Source organism: Kogia breviceps, chromosome 19 (assembly GCF_026419965.1).
Source record: "Kogia breviceps isolate mKogBre1 chromosome 19, mKogBre1 haplotype 1, whole genome shotgun sequence".
In the NCBI taxonomy this organism is placed as follows: Eukaryota; Metazoa; Chordata; class Mammalia; order Artiodactyla; family Physeteridae; genus Kogia; species Kogia breviceps.
In genome coordinates, this window is record NC_081328.1 from 4,672,451 (window position 1) to 4,689,897 (window position 17,447).

General features: G+C 47.7%; 1 protein-coding gene across 9 annotated transcripts in view; it reads right to left on the reverse strand.

The window, feature by feature from the left end:
- The window catches only part of MYOCD (myocardin), a 93,927-nt gene that overhangs the window by 33,826 nt on the left and 42,654 nt on the right, over positions 1-17,447 (reverse strand). For 8 of the 9 annotated variants that reach the window (XM_067021506.1, XM_059048514.2, XM_059048513.2 and 5 more), the window contains 3 exons: positions 14,645-14,700; positions 13,135-13,210; positions 9,805-9,966 (listed from right to left, as the gene is read on the reverse strand). In XM_067021506.1, the coding sequence (XP_066877607.1) occupies positions 9,805-9,966; positions 13,135-13,210; positions 14,645-14,700 (294 nt within the window). Of the gene's footprint in view, positions 1-9,804; positions 9,967-13,134; positions 13,211-14,644; positions 14,701-15,603; positions 15,681-17,447 lie in introns of those variants that run through there. The other variant, XM_067021504.1, reaches the window with a different exon arrangement.

Below are 17,447 nucleotides of genomic sequence, written 5' to 3' on the forward strand. Positions count from 1 at the left end.
CTTGTGTTAGGCCTTAGAAGGGTCCCGGAAGTCGAGAGAGGACCACATTCTCTCATCTCTGTTTTGCAGACAAGGACATTGCAAGATCCAGGCCCCCCAGTTCTTTAGAGACCGAGCTAAGACACAGGCCCAGCCTTTGTATGCTCGGGGCCTCCAGCAGAGGGGGAGGCAAAATCAATTTCCCTCCCGGGAGGTCAACAGATATATGTTGTTTAGGGATATCACCAGACCCACTGGGTTGGTGGCAGTGGGGAGGCGTAGCGTAGAAATCGGCCAACGTCGATTTTTTTTTCGGCACACACGTACTGAGGACAGCTCCATCCTCCACAACATCTTTTACTTGAGTTTTTGAGATCTCAAGGACTGAACGTGACGTCTTGACTGTGAGAAGAAAGAAGGCAGGCGATGACTTCTCTCTCATTGCCACTGTCTCAGAAAAGGGACTGGGAGGGTTGTGAAGGCCTGTTGTTGTGGCCATAAATCAGTGTGTCCTTTTCACTGTGGCACCTGCCTGGAATGATGTGGAAAAGTCTAGAAGTTCGAGCGTTTGGAATAAAGGAGTTGGTAATGAGGCCCATTCTCCCCAGAAATGGGTGGAACATTCCTCAACTATTTTGTTCACTTCCAGCCTTCCCACTCAGAGAGGAGTAGAGAGAAGCAGAAGTATAATCAGATACAGTATGGGGAAGGTATGGAAACCACGAGAAGGATGCTACCCGTCTATCTGCATGGGACACAACCGGAGAACCTGTCAAGGACTAGACTGCCTGGTGAGTGCTGTTGGTGGCTAGCAGACAAAGGGGATGGAGATGTGCGTTGCCCAGGCAAACTCACTCGCAGACGAGGTGGGATGGAGCTGAGCCTGAAATGACGGTAGACAGGCTGACAGAAAGGAGGAGGGTGCCGGGCGGGAGCTGCGGGGCACGGAAGGGAGGTTACAGGGTGGTGATGAGAAGAGTTGGGGTGGGAAGCATGAAGAAGTAACTCTCCCAGCCACCGGAGTGGATTACTTTAGGATCCAGTTCCTGGAGACACACAGCTTTGAGGAAGGAGTCTACTTTACAAGTGACACCAGTCATTTAAAGAGGCTCCTCTGCTTAAGTCAAGGAAGAAGCCGTGAGTACACGCAACTGTATACACGAAGAAGCCGTGAGTACACGCAACTGTTTACACGAAGCCGTGAGTACACACAACTGTATACACGAAGAAGCCGTGAGTACACGCAACTGCGTACACGAAGAAGCCGTGAGTACACGCAACTGCGTACACGAAGAAGCCGTGAGTACACGCAACTGTGTACACGAAGAAGCCGTGAGTACACGCAACTGCATACACGAAGAAGCCATGAGTACACGCAACTGTGTACACGAAGAAGCCGTGAGTACACGCAACTGTGTACACGAAGAAGCCGTGAGTACACGCAACTGTATACACGAAGAAGCTGTGAGTACACGCAACTGCGTACACGAAGAAGCCGTGAGTACACGCAACCCCATACATGAAGAAGCCATGAATACAAGCAACCACGTACAGGGTAGCTGTTCACCCCTGAATGAACAGACACAGGGTGAAGATCAAGGCCCGCAAAATGGCTCCCATCTAGTTTCTAAAAAGCATGCTGTGCCGGGTCAGAATAAGCCGACAGACACGCTGAGGACCACGCAGAGGCTGTCCACGCGCAAAGAGCCGACCACGGAGGCCCCGGCCAGTCCCCCAGCACCACAGAGGGCTTGGATTTCTGACCGCGGGGCCAGAAGGTGAGTGACAGAGCAGACAGACGAGCCCACGCTAGGCTCAGCCCCTGCTGATGAGAACGATGACAGCAAGAGGCCCCCGAGAGCGTGGCAGTGGCTTCCCGTGGAGCTGAGGTGCGTGGCGTTCACCGTGGGCCAGACAGGTTGGTTTGCTTCTCGGCTCTACCCCTCTGGTGGTGGAGTGACTGTCGATGAAATACTCAACTTCTTAGAGCCTCAGTTTCCCCCCATCTGTCAAACGCGAAACACCGTCACAGTCACCTCTCGGGGTTTTGGGGGATTTAAATAATGCATGTGAAAGCAGTGAGCTTTACATTTTTTATATGCTATTCATGCGGTCCCCGACGCACACAGGTCATTTCTAGCTGCTGTTGTTGTTATGGTTGCTTTTGGTAGCAGTGTCTGCCTGTCTCAAGCTCACCACGATCAAAAATAAAACAAAGACCACCCAAGGGGCAGTTTATCCCGTGGTCAGCTTTGCAAAGGTCAGCCCAACTCCCGGAGCCAGAAACACTGAGAGGTTCATCCCGGGAAAGCAAAGACAGACCTTCCCCAGAGCAGCAGTGTCACAGGAGAGGCTGCGCGCTCCCGCCTCTCCTGCCTGGTTCAAGGCGGGCTCGTTGGAGAGGGACAGAGGTCACCTTGTCTGGCTGCTTCAGGAACAAGCAAAGTGCTCTGGCTCCGGGCTGTGACCCTGGGCCCCTGCTCCAATCCCCCATGACGCGGGAGTGTAGGGGCGCTGGCTGTTGTCCCTGGAGACACGTCAGGCGCTGTGATGACAAGGACCTGCTTCTGGAAGCCCTGACTCACCCCCAGGCTGTGCCCACGGGGCTGTCTCTGGGCGCTGGCCCCTTGGGGATCTCGGCACGGCGACTCGGCGCTTTTCCCCCCCTTTCTTGGAAGTGATTAGACGAATGAGTCAGTTGGACTCTCCTCTGCATAGACATTTAAAATTCCAAGATGAAAGTGCGACCGCTAGAGTCCTGGTTACCTTTCCGCTGGGACCCACACCAGGGGCTGGAGAGCATGGGGTGGGAACGTGAGAACGAATTTCGCTCGCTTATCTGTTCGCAAGCCTGAGCGGTGCTCGCGGGACAGCTATTTTAATTCATGACCAGACTTCCTAGTGTCCTCCTGGAAGAGACCGAAGCCAAATCCACTTCCTAAGGGAGGAGGTGGTCAGTTGACAGTAGCTATAGTTTAAAAGTGGCTCTTGCCTAAAGAGATTTCAGTACGCTGACGATACCATAGTCTGGAGGAGATGGATTGTGTTGTCCAACGAAGGCCGAACCCACTGCCCTTGAAGGGGGATCAGATGCCTTTAGGATGGAAACAGATGAAAGTGGAATTTTGGAGGAACAAGCGTTCTTTTCCCTCAGATCCCAGGCACTTTAGAAATTGGCTTTAAGTTTCTAGATAGAGCCTGATGCTAGGAACACACGAGTTGCGAAAAACAATTCAGCTGCATAAACACTTGTGCTGTATCAGGCTGATTCTCCGGGAACAGATTCTTAGGTGGGCAAAGCTACATTAGCACTGTCTCAGAGCACCCTACGTTCCTCCCTGTCACTGCCCCCCTCAAAGCTGCTGGCTTCCTACTTCTCTTTTCCCACCCCCTTTCCAGAGCCTTCCTCAGAAAAGTATTTATCACTTATGCCTCTGTGTGTTTCTTTCCCCCCGAGGATTATTCACACTTCGGAAATAATTTCTCATTATGGAATGACAGATTTTGTCCACAAGAAAGTTACGCCAAAGCAAATGACGCTATCATCTGCCTTAGGGCCGTGGTTATTGTCTATTCGTCTTAAAAATGCACGATTGGAGAGTGGTCAGACTTCCAGAGTCTCTGAAGAATGACTGGATACTTAGTAAACAAGAATTTTTGTTCTGTTTAGTTATAAAGTCTGAGCCTTGGGCTTATAGGTGAGCAAAGACTAGCGTAGGATCTTTTAGAAAAATGTACACGACACTTGGAAACGGATGACTTCTAGGCCATCCCTGGTGGACAGAAATGTTGCTTTCCTCTGTTGAAGGGTTACGGTAATAAAAAGAACTGCTTTATCTTTGATAATGGCGCTGTATACTCTGAATCACACGTTCAATTAAAAAAAAAAAAAAGAGCTGAAAAGCAGACTCAGGCATTCAGGTGGGAAGGCTGGCTCAGTTCAAGGAAAAGATGAGGACACTTCAGGGGGAGGAGCTTGTCAACTAGAGCAGGATGCCGGGACCCCGCCACTGTTTGAAGAGTGAGGAAAGACAGCTGCGGGTCTCTTTTACCCAAGCAGAAGCCAGCTTCCGTGGTACCTAAGGGATGCTCCTGGCAAGTGAAGAAGACACCCAGATGACCAGAGAGAAGATTAACAAGCTTGGAGTAAGGCTCTCAAAACTGAAGGATGCTAAGTGACCACGACCACGTGTAAAAGCAGAACAAAGCCAGGCTCAACCCCCGTGTATAGTTTCTGTTCTCCTAAGTCATCACTCCCACATAATGTTATACTTGTTGTATTTGGAGTTCTGGCCTGAGAGAGGGTAGCTGTTAGAGGTTTTCTAAGAAGGAGAAACAGGGCAACAGGTGTATGTTCTGAGATGTAGCCACGAGGCGCCCCCAAGCCTCCTTTTGTGTCAGTAAAATCACAAGGCCCCCTCTTCCTCCACATCGCGTCACTCTGGTCACACAAGCCTAGGTTTCCTCCCCCTGGAATCTGTAAAATCCTGCCTGACTCAGAAAATAAACTTGCAGGCTGGGAGACGGATGGCTAGCTGGCACCCCAAAAAGGAGAGGAAAATTTTTTGGGGGGAACGATTTGCTACAGTCATTCAGCTGAGTGCAAGAGGGGGGACATCTGGGAAGGAGAAGAAACATCCCAGGGTAGGGGCTGGTTCCCTGTCTACAGTATCCTTCCCTCCCTGCACCGAGAGGTTTGGGATGGAGAAGAGCTGGTCTTGAATAAAACCGGGAGGGAGGAGGACAGTGAGTATTTCGCTCAGGGCTTGGCAGAAACACAGACGCACAGCTGTAGAGGGAGGTAGAGAGTGTCAACACATCTGGAAAGGCGCAGGCACAGCGGAGGAAAAATGCACAGATGCCAGGAGGAGGATACACAGAAAACCACAGACCTGAGTCACCACTGCACTGAGGGTGGCTGATGTGACCCCAAGAAGTGACAGATAGGTGAGGGGTCAGCAGCATCACCACCACCGGAAGGGCTACCCAGAGCACCGTCTCTACACCTGGTCGCTGAGCAACTCGCCCTGCTGCTATGACACCTCATAGGGTGCCACGGCCTTGCCCACAGAAATCCGCGCACATTGCAAGATTACCGCTAGAGAGGCTGAGGCGTGGACGTTCCTTGGATGAGGTCAACCTGTCTCCTCCACCTCTTTCGCTAGCTATGCCTTCTCTTTATTCTTCACAGTTCCCTGCCTCCGTCTTACATATTCCTACATGAGAGCCTCCTAGCCCTCTTCGCTTCTTAGACATCCTTCACACCCCCAGCTCCCCCTTCATACCCTGTCTACTGGGCACTCCTGAGTCTCTGTACCCTGCACAACTTCTATTTTTACAGCCATCTATCACCTTTTATTAGAATATATAATGATTCATGGGTTTTGTGTATTGTCTGTGCCTCCTGCACTATATAATATAAGCTCTGTTAGAGCAGAAATTTTTGTAGGTTTGTCTAGTGTCTGACACATAGAAGATGCTCCATAAATATTAAATGAAGAACTAAATAAATGAAAGGGCAATCTTATCGAGTCCATCAGTTTAAATTACCATACACACTGAAGTCTCCCAAGTCTACAGCTCTAGACCAATACTTTCTTCTGAAGTCTGCTTTGATAGAACCCACCGCTTATTGAATCCCTGACCCTGGAGTTCCTGTAGACCTACCAGCTGCGACAGTTGAAACGGGAATTCATCACCTCTCCCCAAATCTGCTCCTCCACTCATGGTCCCAATCTTGATACATGGCTGTCATTTACTCAGCTGACCAAGAGGGAAACCTCGACGTCATCTCTGACTCTTCCTTTCGTTCACATTGACATATTCTACTGGTCATCTAATGATGCAACGTCAGTTACCTCTCAGATGCTCTTTTTTTTTGTACCCACAGCACGACTCTTGTTCAGACTCTTAACTAAAAGCTGTTCATCAGATTTGATGTTCCCCCTTCCGAAGTACAGAGATATTGCTGTGAAATCGCTGTTCAGCCAGGGAACACCACCCCTGCCAGCCACGTGTACTGTTTTCACAATGGGATGTGAGTGGAAATGATGTGTTCATTTCCAGGTTGAGGCTTTTTAAATGTGTGGGTGGACCTTTTCATCTTTCCTTTCCTCTTCACTGGCTAGATCCAGAGGATGATGAGACTGTAGGACACAGGTTGGCAAAATTAGGGCCTGTGAGCCTGCTGTTTTTGTAAATAAAGTTTTATTGGAACACAGCCATGGCCATTTGTTTACATATTGCTTATGGCTCCTTTCCCACTACAGCAGCTGAGCTGAGTAGCTGTGACAGCTTAGAGACCTCAGCTTATTCTTTAAGAAAAAGTTTGCCACCCTGGCTCTGGGGGACGGTGGAGCGGCAAGACCAAAGGAGCTTGTGTGCCTGAAGGGTTTGCTATCGAGGAAAACCCTCTCGTCACTGTTTATGAGCAAGAAATAAACGCCTATTGTTAAGCAGCTGAAATTTTGTGGTTTGTTTAGCAGCCTCTGTTATCCCAACTAACAACAAAAGAGGTGTAAAGTCTCAAGTAAAATACTAGCAACTTCTAGGGAAAAAAATCCAAGTAGGATTTATTCCCAGAAACGCAAGGATGATCAGGAAAGACTGCAACACCACATTGCTAGATCAAAGAAAGAAACCCATATGAGCATCTTTTCATGCGTGTTGAAAGCGTTTAAAAAACTCAGCATCCATCTTGCAAGCTATTCTTAGTGGAACAGAATAGAGAAACACTTCCTTAGAATATCTACCTCTAGCACAAGTCAGTGTCATATTTAGAGGGGAATGACCAGAGGAATTCCCACTGAAGACTGAATCAACAGATGTTATCATTGGGCTTCCCTCGTTGCGCAGTGGTTAAGAATCCGCCTGCCGATGCAGGGGACACGGGTTCGAGCCCTGGTCCGGGAAGATCCCACATGCCGCGGAGCAACTAAGCCCGCGAGCCACAACTACTGAAGTCTGCGCGCCTAGAGCCCGTGCTCCACAACAAGAGAAGCCACCGCAATGAGAAGCCTGCACACCACAAGGAAGAGTAGCCCCCGCTCGCCGCAACCAGAGAAAAGCCTGCGCGCAGCAACGAAGACCCAACGCAGCCAAAAATTTAAAAAAAAAAAAAAATGTTATCATCAACATAACAAATATATAACATTATATAATATTGCTTTTGAAGCACGGGCAATGTACCAATAATAATAATTGTCCATTATGTAATATATCAATAATTTTTTAATTATATAATGAAATATTGCATAATGCAAAATAATATAAATTATATGTGCTTTATATAATTCATACATATAATTTTATATGTAAGATATATATCTACATGATATAAATATTTTATATATGATAAAATATATATAATTAGATTTGTATAGTATATTATACTATTATAACATATATCATTTACAAATACAAATATTTAATTTATAAATAAAATACATAAAATTATATTGAATTTACATTATGAATATACCGCATGTAGCTTTTAAAATGATGTTAATTGCGTAATTTATTAATAATTCCAAGATGTTGCTTTTCCACAGCCAGCCAGTGCTCCAAGGCAGAAAGAAAAACCAGAAAGGAGGCACATGTTCATTACTTGTAGATGATGTGACTGCCCAACGCAAACAATTAAAGATAAAATGAGATACTATGGGAACAATTAAGAAAATCTTCAAAGATGCCTAGTTACAAAATAAATGTGCAAAATTAAGAGGTTTCCAATATGTAAGTAATAACTGATGTGAATTTATTTTAGAAAACCTTACCAAGGGAAATAAAAGAAGACTTGTAGAGGTGAAAAGAGACACTATCTTTCTGCCTCAGAAGAATTAATATATTTTAAACCTATGAATTCACCATAAACTAACCTATAAATTCACTGCAATCCCAAACAAAATTCTAATAGGATTGAAGTTGGAATATAATCAACTGATTCTAAATTGCACCCACCATGTACTTGTGAGAGTAGCCAAGAAACGTTAGAAAAATCAGACCAATGCAAAGAAACTTGTGAGGACAGATATTAAGACAAATTATAAAATACACCACTAAAATTGTGGAAAAAAGAAAATTAGGCCTGTCTCTTAAACCATGCACTGAAATAATTTAATATGGAGTAAAGACTGAAATATAAAAATGAAGTATATACATGTTAGAAGACAGTATAGGTGAATAACTCTATTTTTGAGGTAGGAAGTGTTTTCGATAAGCAATAACAAATTCAGAAACCACAAAGTAAAAGAGTAAGAGATTGCACTATACAAAAATTAAAAACTGCTATAGGTAAAATATACTACACACAAAATCAAAAGGCAAAGGACAGAAACGAACAAACAAACAAACAAAGCCAACAATAAAAGGCAAAGGACATGCTGGTAAAAGGATGTGTAATACCTGTGACAGATGGTGGATTAGCTTTTTTTTTTTTTTTTTAATATATATAAATAGCTTTTATAGCGAGGGAAGAAAATGCCCAGTAGAAAAAAGGAATAACCACGAATTGCCAATGACACAAAATCACACGGGAAAAGATCATCTCTCTATAAACCAAAGAAGGCCAATTTAAAATGAGATATTTTGCCTGTCATATAACAATCAAAGATAAATTTGCATGCATGGAATAAATATAATGTTTTAATAAATGATAAGAGATACACGATAGAGATCTTTTCTGTCCTAGATCTCATCAAAGTAAAGACGGGGACGGTGCACTGTTGACGGGCCTAGTCCAAGTTCAAAGGCACAGGATATTTAGTGTGGACGCAGAGAGTAAAGAAGAGAGAAAACCACGGTGGGATATTTAATGGGCAGTGATGAGGATACTCTCTCCCCTAGAGCTGATTCTTCCATATTTACAGGTTCCAAATACAAAATTCATGTGGCCTCTGACTGGTTGGGTGCAAGATTTTAGAATGTGGATAAGTTTAACAACGAACTTAGCATTTAATAAAACATCTTTATGCACAATATTGGACAACGTATCACAACATTTAAATGGGCATTGCTTATCACGTATCAGTAATTCTCAGAGCTTTTGTAGGCTTCATTGGAAGAGTGAAATTTGCCCATGGGAATGCCAGGATTCCCTTTCTTCCTTCTACCGTGGTTTTCCCAGATTCCACCTCAACACCTCTGTGAATGAACTCAGGACCCTCCGGCTGTTTGGATCAACATGGCCTCCACTGTTCCAGAGGTCTACAAAATGGTGTCACACAGCCAATGAGAGAATTAACGCTTGTGTCTCCTCCTTAAGCATCTGTACTTCAACCCTGTGGCACACGCATGTGTGTTGTCAAAGAGTCTTCACGTGCTTAAAGGACTGAACCTCACTCCCAAGAGCCGACGAGTTGGGCTGCCTGGGTATTCATCTTGGAGAAGTGAAGGGACCTGGGGACGCCCCAAGCCACAGCACCTGAACTGGGCTTAGCGTCCAGGTGTTCCCATCCAGGTCCAGCGCACTTTCCACTCCGCCAGTCTGCGCCCCTTTCGAAGAGGAAGGGTGGACAGTGCCATAATTCTAAAGTGATGGGACCTTGCAGGGAAGATGTTCTCAGGTTTAAAGTCAAGTCAGCACCCCAACCTGCTTGACCGGAACCAGACTGGTCTATGTTAACCTGACTTTGGAGGCTGAGCGGGTTTCAGTTTCTTCCTCACTCCCTGGACCTCTGGTTATGGGGAACGCTCTGGAACAGAGACCCATGGATTGGCATGTGTCTGGTGAGAGGTCTTCACCCCCAGGGCTCCAGCATTTCAGAGCCATGGCTGCCCTCAGACCTCAGCACGGAGGAAAGCGTGCCATTCACTTGTGCTACCTACCTTTTATGGCCTCTTTCACAGCAGAATCCACAGGGAGTATGTTCTTCTCCACCAGCTCCAGGGGCCCCGGCCGGAGAGCGATTTTTTCATTGAGGTCATCTGCAAGTCGGGCTCTTTTCAGCTTCATCTGAGCAGTTGGAACGGATCTCTCTGCAGTGGAGCCTAAGGGGTGAAAATCAAAAGGGTCGGCTCTAGAATTTGATGTCATTTTTGTGGGGTTTTATTTTTTTATTTTTTTTTGCTTTTGGAACCCAAACACCCTGACACATTGTACTCCACCATCCATCCTAATAATTTTTCAATGCAATCATCCTCATTTCACATTGGATTAGCAGTGAAGACTAGACACTTCCAAATAAAGGCAAATAGAGAAACACAGAAGAGTTAGAGAAACTTGCTTTGTGAGGATTTTGGGGGGGAAAAATGTGCAATTGGGCGATTCTGTAAGTAAGTAGTCCGCGGGGCCTGTATTGCTTGCTGACACTAAAGTGTAGCATTTGCATGCAAATCCTGTCTACATATTGCCCGGCCCAGGCTGAGCTGGCAGTAAATATTATCTATTATTAAAATTAATTGTAGTAGAGTGACTTCTCAAGAGTTTTAGACTTGTTGAGGTTGTGATACTAACTGATTCAAATGCCCAGGTCCAGTTGTAAAAGAAAAACAATTTGGGGGGAGAATAGTTATTTAATTAAACAGGGATTTTTAAACAATTGAATTGATCCAACAGGCAGTTTCTCATCTTTGGGAGGGTAGGAAAGGTCACCGACAAGCCCTAAATCACCCCTCTATTCCTCTTTGGGTGAGGCCCTGACTTATTTCTGTGCAAGAACATGGAAGAGAATCTTGTGAGCCACAGACAATCTTGCGGGTGCTATAACGCAGGACTGGAAGTTAGGGTCCAACGAGAGTTTGGAGCTTTCCACTCAACTCTGCAAATTTGGAAGTTGAGACCTTTACAGACGTCCCGGTCCTATTGTTCTATTAATATCCATCTACTAACTCAGGCTTAGTGTCTGGCCTCTGCTCTAGAAATCTCCACACAGGGGAGGCCTAGGGATGTCTCTTGGTTTCAACAGGTCAGACTTGCGTAGAAGCTACATCTGCAAAGCACTTGATGCGGGATGGAGAAAACATCAGTATTCCAGACCCCAAAATGGAAGTTTCTAAGCCCAAATCCTCTCCCAACTACCCGTCAGGCCAGTGCAAGGGCTTCTGCTACACCCCCTGCCTCAGGGATCTTTCTGGCCCAACCTGCACAGCCATACAGGATTCATCCTCAGAAAACACTCCTTTCTTTTTTTTTTTTTTTTTTTTTTTTTTTTTTTTTTTTTTTTTTGTGGTACGCGGGCCTCTCACTGTTGTGGCCTCTCCCGTTGCGGAGCACAGGCTCTGGACGCGCAGGCTCAGCGGCCATGGATCACGGGCTCAGCCGCTCCACGGCACGTGGGATCCTCCCGGACCGGGGCACGAACCCGTGTCCCCTGCATTGGCAGGCGGACTCTCAACCACTGCGCCACCAGGGAAGCCCAACACTCCTTTCTTGAATCCCCTCCAAGATGGGCCTCTCCATCCGTCTCTCAGTCCGGTTTCGCAGGCTCGCCACAAACCGAATCCACCCCCTACATGACCCGAGACGGCTGACGCCTAAACGACCACTCCAGCGAGCCTGGTCCTTTCCCTTCTGCCCCCCGCCCCCCGTCTTCCTGAGTTCACCTTTGCACCTTTGCTTACTTTGTCTCCCCACCCTAACGAAGTCTTCCGGACTCCTGTTCTTACAGCTTCCTTCTGCTTCGACTACCCCCAGCAGTTAACAAGCGTTGGTCCCTAATCTTATATCGCTCTTTCCAAAATCAGACCATGAACCCTTGGAGGGCAAGGGTCGTTTTGTATCTAGCAGAGCCTTGGTACTCCAGGGGGCCAATTTCCAATTTCTGTGGGAGGGGGAAAGGTGGGTTTCAGGGGAACCAACAGAGGCTAAACTTGGGGTTTCTGTGGTTCACAGCCTGATACTTTCATTCAAGACCGGACTGACACAACAGAGAATGCTTTCTTGATTATAATATCATACGTACGTATTGTTGCAAGTGTGGAAAACGCTAAAACGTTACGCAAAAGAAGTGAAAGCATCGGGAAACTCCCCACTTAGGGTCAGCTGTTTTTAATAACTGGGCATCTTTCTTAACTACTTATACAGTATTTATTGGTACGTCTGTAGTGTTTCATCATAGAAGCTGACTGTAAATACAATTTATGTATATCTTTTTGCCTCCCTGATTTCGACTGTAAATGTAGTTTTGTTTTCTGGTCTCCTCACTAAACATCATTTTGTAAGCCTTTTCTCATTAAAACATGACTCTTTTAAAGCCTCATTTGTGGGCTTCCCTGGTGGCGCAGTGGTTGAGAATCCGCCTGCCGACGCAGGGGACGCGGGTTCGTGTCCCGGTCCGGGAGGATCCCACGTGCCGCGGAGCGGCTGGGCCCGTGAGCCGTGGCCGCTGAGCCTGCGCGTCCGGAGCCTGTGCTCCGCAACCGGAGAGGCCGCAACAGTGAGAGGCCCGCGTACCGCAAAAAAAAAAAAAAAAAAATAAATAAATAAAGCCTCATTTGTCGTAGCTGCAAGTAATTCAATCACACAGACGGTGCATAATTTATTCAGTCTCTCTACTATTTTTTGACGTTCCATTGATTTCAGTGTGTCACTATTTAAAGTAATTACATGATAAACATCATTGTACATAAATATTTGTATGTCTGATTATTATTTTTTTGATACAATACTAGACATTTATTACTGGTACGAAGGATGGACTTTTTTTTTTTTTTTTTTTCCGGTACGCGGGCCTCTCACTGTTGTGGCCTCTCCCGCTGCGGAGCACAGGCTCCGGACGCGCAGGCGCAGCGGCCATGGCTCACGGGCCCAGCCGCTCCGCGGCATGTGGGATCCTCCGGGACCGGGGCACGAACCCGTGTCCCCTGCATCGGCAGGCGGACTCTCAACCGCTGCGCCACCAGGGAAGCCCGAGGATGGACATTTTAAAGGAAGTTGATATACGTTGGATACTCCCTATGTACTCAGAGAAAATTGGGAGGCGGCACAGCTCAGAATGAATGCCAAGTCTGGTACTTCTTGGCCACTATATGGCTTCCCAATTTGACCGTCTACATGGCCTCAAATGACTAGATGAGAGCTCGAAGCCACCACTTTGGAATGGCAGGGGGCCCTTTCTAAGGGGAGTTAGCAGTTGTGCAGAGACAAAGAACCCTGGAAAATGGCCCACCCTCCATTCCCACTGACGGGCTCCGGTTTATGACTTTGGGCAACCATACCTTGGAGTATGTGCATTTTCACCACGTCTGCGCGGCCGGACCTGTTTCTGACCTTGTGCTTCAGGGTGTCTTCAGCCTGTCAGACACAAACACAGAATGAATTCTGCTATCAGCCTCATACAGTTGAGTCACCTAGTTTTAACTTTAAAAGAGACCCCTTTTCACTCAAAGGGAAAAAGTCTCTTTTTGTTTGTTTTTTGTTTGACAAATGCAACATGCAAATATCTCTGTTCTCCTATGTCTTGATGAAGGAGGGCTCACAAAAACCTCTAATCATTTTAGGATGGAAAAATAAGATAAAGGGGTCAAAAGCTTGGGTCCACCTCAGCGCTCCAAACTGAAAGGCCAGGCAGGTACCTAATTATAAAATATTAATAAAACTGTGATGATACTGCAGATGATACTACACTCTTTTTTTTTGCTTAAAAGAGTCACAAATTAACTAGAGTCAAAGATGAAATGTAACCTCAATCCATCCAGGATAACATGGCAACGCGGGCCCTCCTCCTGTTTTGCCCTTGAGCTCTCTCTCAAGACGTGAAAATGTAAATCCTGCAGACTGAGACCCTCTGTAAGCTGCGAGGACACTCAGAGATGAGTTGTTTACTGAGTCTCATGGCTTTCTTGCTGATGGAGTTGTCTGTAGGGACGGCGCTGGCTGGGGCAGGGCCGCAGCTGGACCTCAGGGCTCTGATTTCTAGTCCTGGGCTTTTATCCCACTATATTGAATCTCTTAATTGGCCCCCGAGAGGAGTCTGGGAATCACTCCAGTTCTGATGAAAGACGATTCTTCTCCAGGCAGCAGGAACCCCAGCCTCTCACGAGCGACTCTGAAGAGTCCCAGAGCTCTGCTCCTTCTGGCCCCTCCCTCACCAGGTGCCAGGCTAAGACATCCCAGGAGAAAGATACCTAATGGCCTTTCCTTCTACATACACTGCTGACGCTTTGCTCAGTAGCACTTTTTGTATCGATACATTCAAGTTGCAGAGATTTGCTCTGAAGGTACAGAATATACACCGATGTCCGCCCCCCCCCCCAAATGCTAAAAGAAAGAGAAATAAACAGAATTCCTTTTGCCTTTAAATAGCTGTGAATAAGCTCTGTATCTGCAGGCCCTACCCTACCACTGAATTGGATTTAAAATAATATTACTGTTGCTGAGAAAAGCCTGTCGTGAAAGAGAGGGCAGTCTGCCGACACACCTCACCTCCCTGTTTCATGTCTCTCTGACCCCCGCCGCATCCTTGCAGGGACACCCCCCCCGACACCAGAAAGATGGGGGGCGTTTTCTGAAGGCTCAAAGACGGCAGCTTCAAAGGCAATACTGTTGAGCCCATTTGCACAGTTTTCAGTTTCTGGGAGGAAGATTCCACATGGTGGGCGGGGAGGGGACCAGCAAATCGGTTGAGTTGGCAGGAGAAATTCTACCCGCTTTCCCCCAAGCTTAGCATGCAGAGATCCAGAGCCTGGAGTCTGAGTTCAGGAAGGTGGGAAGTTTGCAAACAGTTACCTTGCCACTATCCAAACGTTTTCTTTGCTCATGGAATTCAGGTGGGCTTTTCAGGGCTGAAACAGAAAGACACAGACGTGAGCAGAGGGGGGGGCTTGGGGCCGGGAGCGGTGGCGCGGTGCTGGCCCGTGTGCTTGCTGAGCGGTGCACAGTGGAGATGTGGTGGAGACGTGACGGCCTTCATCGGGCCACAAGCAATGGAAGAGGAAAGGCCTGGAGGTCACCAGCTTCCCTGCAGCCGGAGAATCCAGAGGAAGGCGGACGTCAGCCTCAAACAAGAGGTGCAGCAGAGACAGAATACGCGACAGGAGGAGAAGTGGCAGAGACAGGGCATTCCAAGATCCTGAGGAGGGACAGGCCCGGGGGAGGAGACCAGGCAATGCTCTAGCTTTAGGGGAGACTGGGGTGACTACCGCCCTCTTTGACTTCGCTTTGAGTGCCCTTGAGCGCGCAAGTCTGGGTGGAGACTGCGGTCTGTGGAGGAACCTTGTCCCACGCTGCAGAAGGGGACTTGTCCTTTGGGTCAGGGAGTTGGCTGGTGGGGCAGGAACATGCAACCAAATGGCGGTGAGGGAGAAGCACAGAATCAGACTCTGAGGGCTGGAAGGGACCTTGGAGATGGTGAAATACAGCTCCAAGCCTGAGCGAAATGGGGAAACGGGGGCCCACGGAACGGGACCGCCTCGCCCAGGGTCACACAGGGAGGGCTAGGAGCCTAGGTCTTCTGACAACCTAACTTCTTTCAGGGTGTGATGCTCAAAACACTAACAGCCAGTAGACAGGGCACTGGTCCCTCACAGCTCACAGCAGCCGGCAACAACCTGGACCGAACGCCAGCCTCCCTTCTTTCCAAGACCCCTCCTCCTCCTCCTCCTCCCAGCTCCCAGCAACTCCTCAGGACGATGCACTGAACTTTGGACTTTGCAAAGCAGTAGAACATCGTTCAGCAAAAAGTCTACCTTTTTACTGGTTTTCCTGATGCCCTGGAACAACTGGAAGCAGAAGCCATAAAGGATCACCTTTCATCAGAAGTGATGGGGCGGGTCAGAGGTTCGAGAACCGCATCGAATATTCTTCTGGATAGTAGGTCTGGGCACGTGGGCGAATCACGTGGTCCAGATTTCTAATATTTACTCCCACAGATGTCAACCCTCAAGCTGCGGGCAAGAAAATATTCTTCCAAACTTTGGCTGGCATAAAAAAACTGGATTTCTAGCCAGATGGGCACTTGGGGCTCTCTGTGTGTGTGTGTGTGTGTGTGTGAGTGTGTGTGTGTGTGTGTGTGTGTGTGTGTGTGTGTGCACGCGCGCGCCTCATTCAGCCTGAAGGCTATGCCAAATTTGAGCCCAGCTCTCAGATGGGCTTGCTGGACAGCAGGCAGACTCCACGGTGGTCCTGGCAACTGATCGACCACCTTATCCTCTACTGAGGATGCTGCTTGGGAAGCTACCAAGGCCTCTCTAAGTCTTCCTGTCTCACCCCGACATCTGCAACGTTGACCAAAGGAACGCACAGAATAGTCCCAGCCGGCTGCCTTGTGCCAAGGAGAACGGACAAGCATTATTCTCCGCAATCTGACCAGAGACTAAGAGGCTTCCTTTTCTTACAGGAAAAAAAGAAGCAACTGTTGCTTGACTATCGTATTTCCCATTGATCTAACAGCCCCAGTTTCTCTTTGCTGCTTTTCGCTCTTAAAATGAGCCTCTCTGCCAACCCTGTCCTTTTCTATGGCCTCTCTCCCCGCCCCGTCTCCTCACTCAGTGGCTCTGAGGAATCACCTGGAAAAACTGTGCAGGCCTGCCGCGTTGCTCGTGCATTTTCTCTGATTCGGGTCTGGCCCTCATCCTGAGTCAGGAGGCTTGCCGTTCTTTGCACTCGATCACAGTTGCAATGTATGTTGATGGAGTTTTGAAACCATCTCCCACTTCCCCAGGCAACCAGATGCTGCGAATCTGCTTGAGGTCCAGTGGGCCCTGGTGAGTCTGTACAACCTGAACCCATAGGTCTGCACCCCTGTCCGACAGTCTGGTGGGCACCTAAGTAGGTATTATTTATTGGTGTGGCTTAATCTCGTCCGTAATCCAGAAAAGGAATTGATCTCAGTGCGGCCTTGTTAAGTGGTTAAAAAGAGCGACACAGCCTTTGCCTTAGGAAGCAACCCTAAGGGAACAGCATGAATCTATCTTGAGATCGCTCTTACATTCCAAACTCAATGGTCTTAATTGGGCTTAGGATTCAGGGGGCAATTCATCTGGTTCTCTTATCCCTGAGGCTTTTCAATTCTCATTTGCGGAACTTATTAATTCTTCTATGAAACACTGCCTTTCCTGTATCTTAGCTTGCAGAGCTATAAATCATCACTTCTTGGTGTCAACTATTCCCCTGTGAAATGACTGTACAGTCCAGGTCTCCAAGGCCAGGAGCACAAAGGTCTTCTGGGACCCTCTGCCACAGGCTGGGAGAGGCTACGCCCATTTAGCCAGGACTTGGGAAGGAAGGTAAACAATCCACATACGGCGTTTTACCCCACGCTCTTCTTTCCAGGGCTTAAGGGCTGTTACGTGGGGCACCACTCGGCCTGCCACGGGCCCTGTGATCGACACGTGCCTTTTCTGTGATTCCAGAGAATGTGGGTTTTAGCCACCTCCCCTGAGGGCCAGCGAAGGCCATAATGCACCCCCCCCTACCCCAGTTGACTTTTTGGAAAAAAGGACCTCCTTTGCTGCCAGCCCCGGGAGTATCGAATGGCAAAATTTTGTATTTAAGGGACGCTGACATTTAGGATAGAAAAGGAATTTGGATT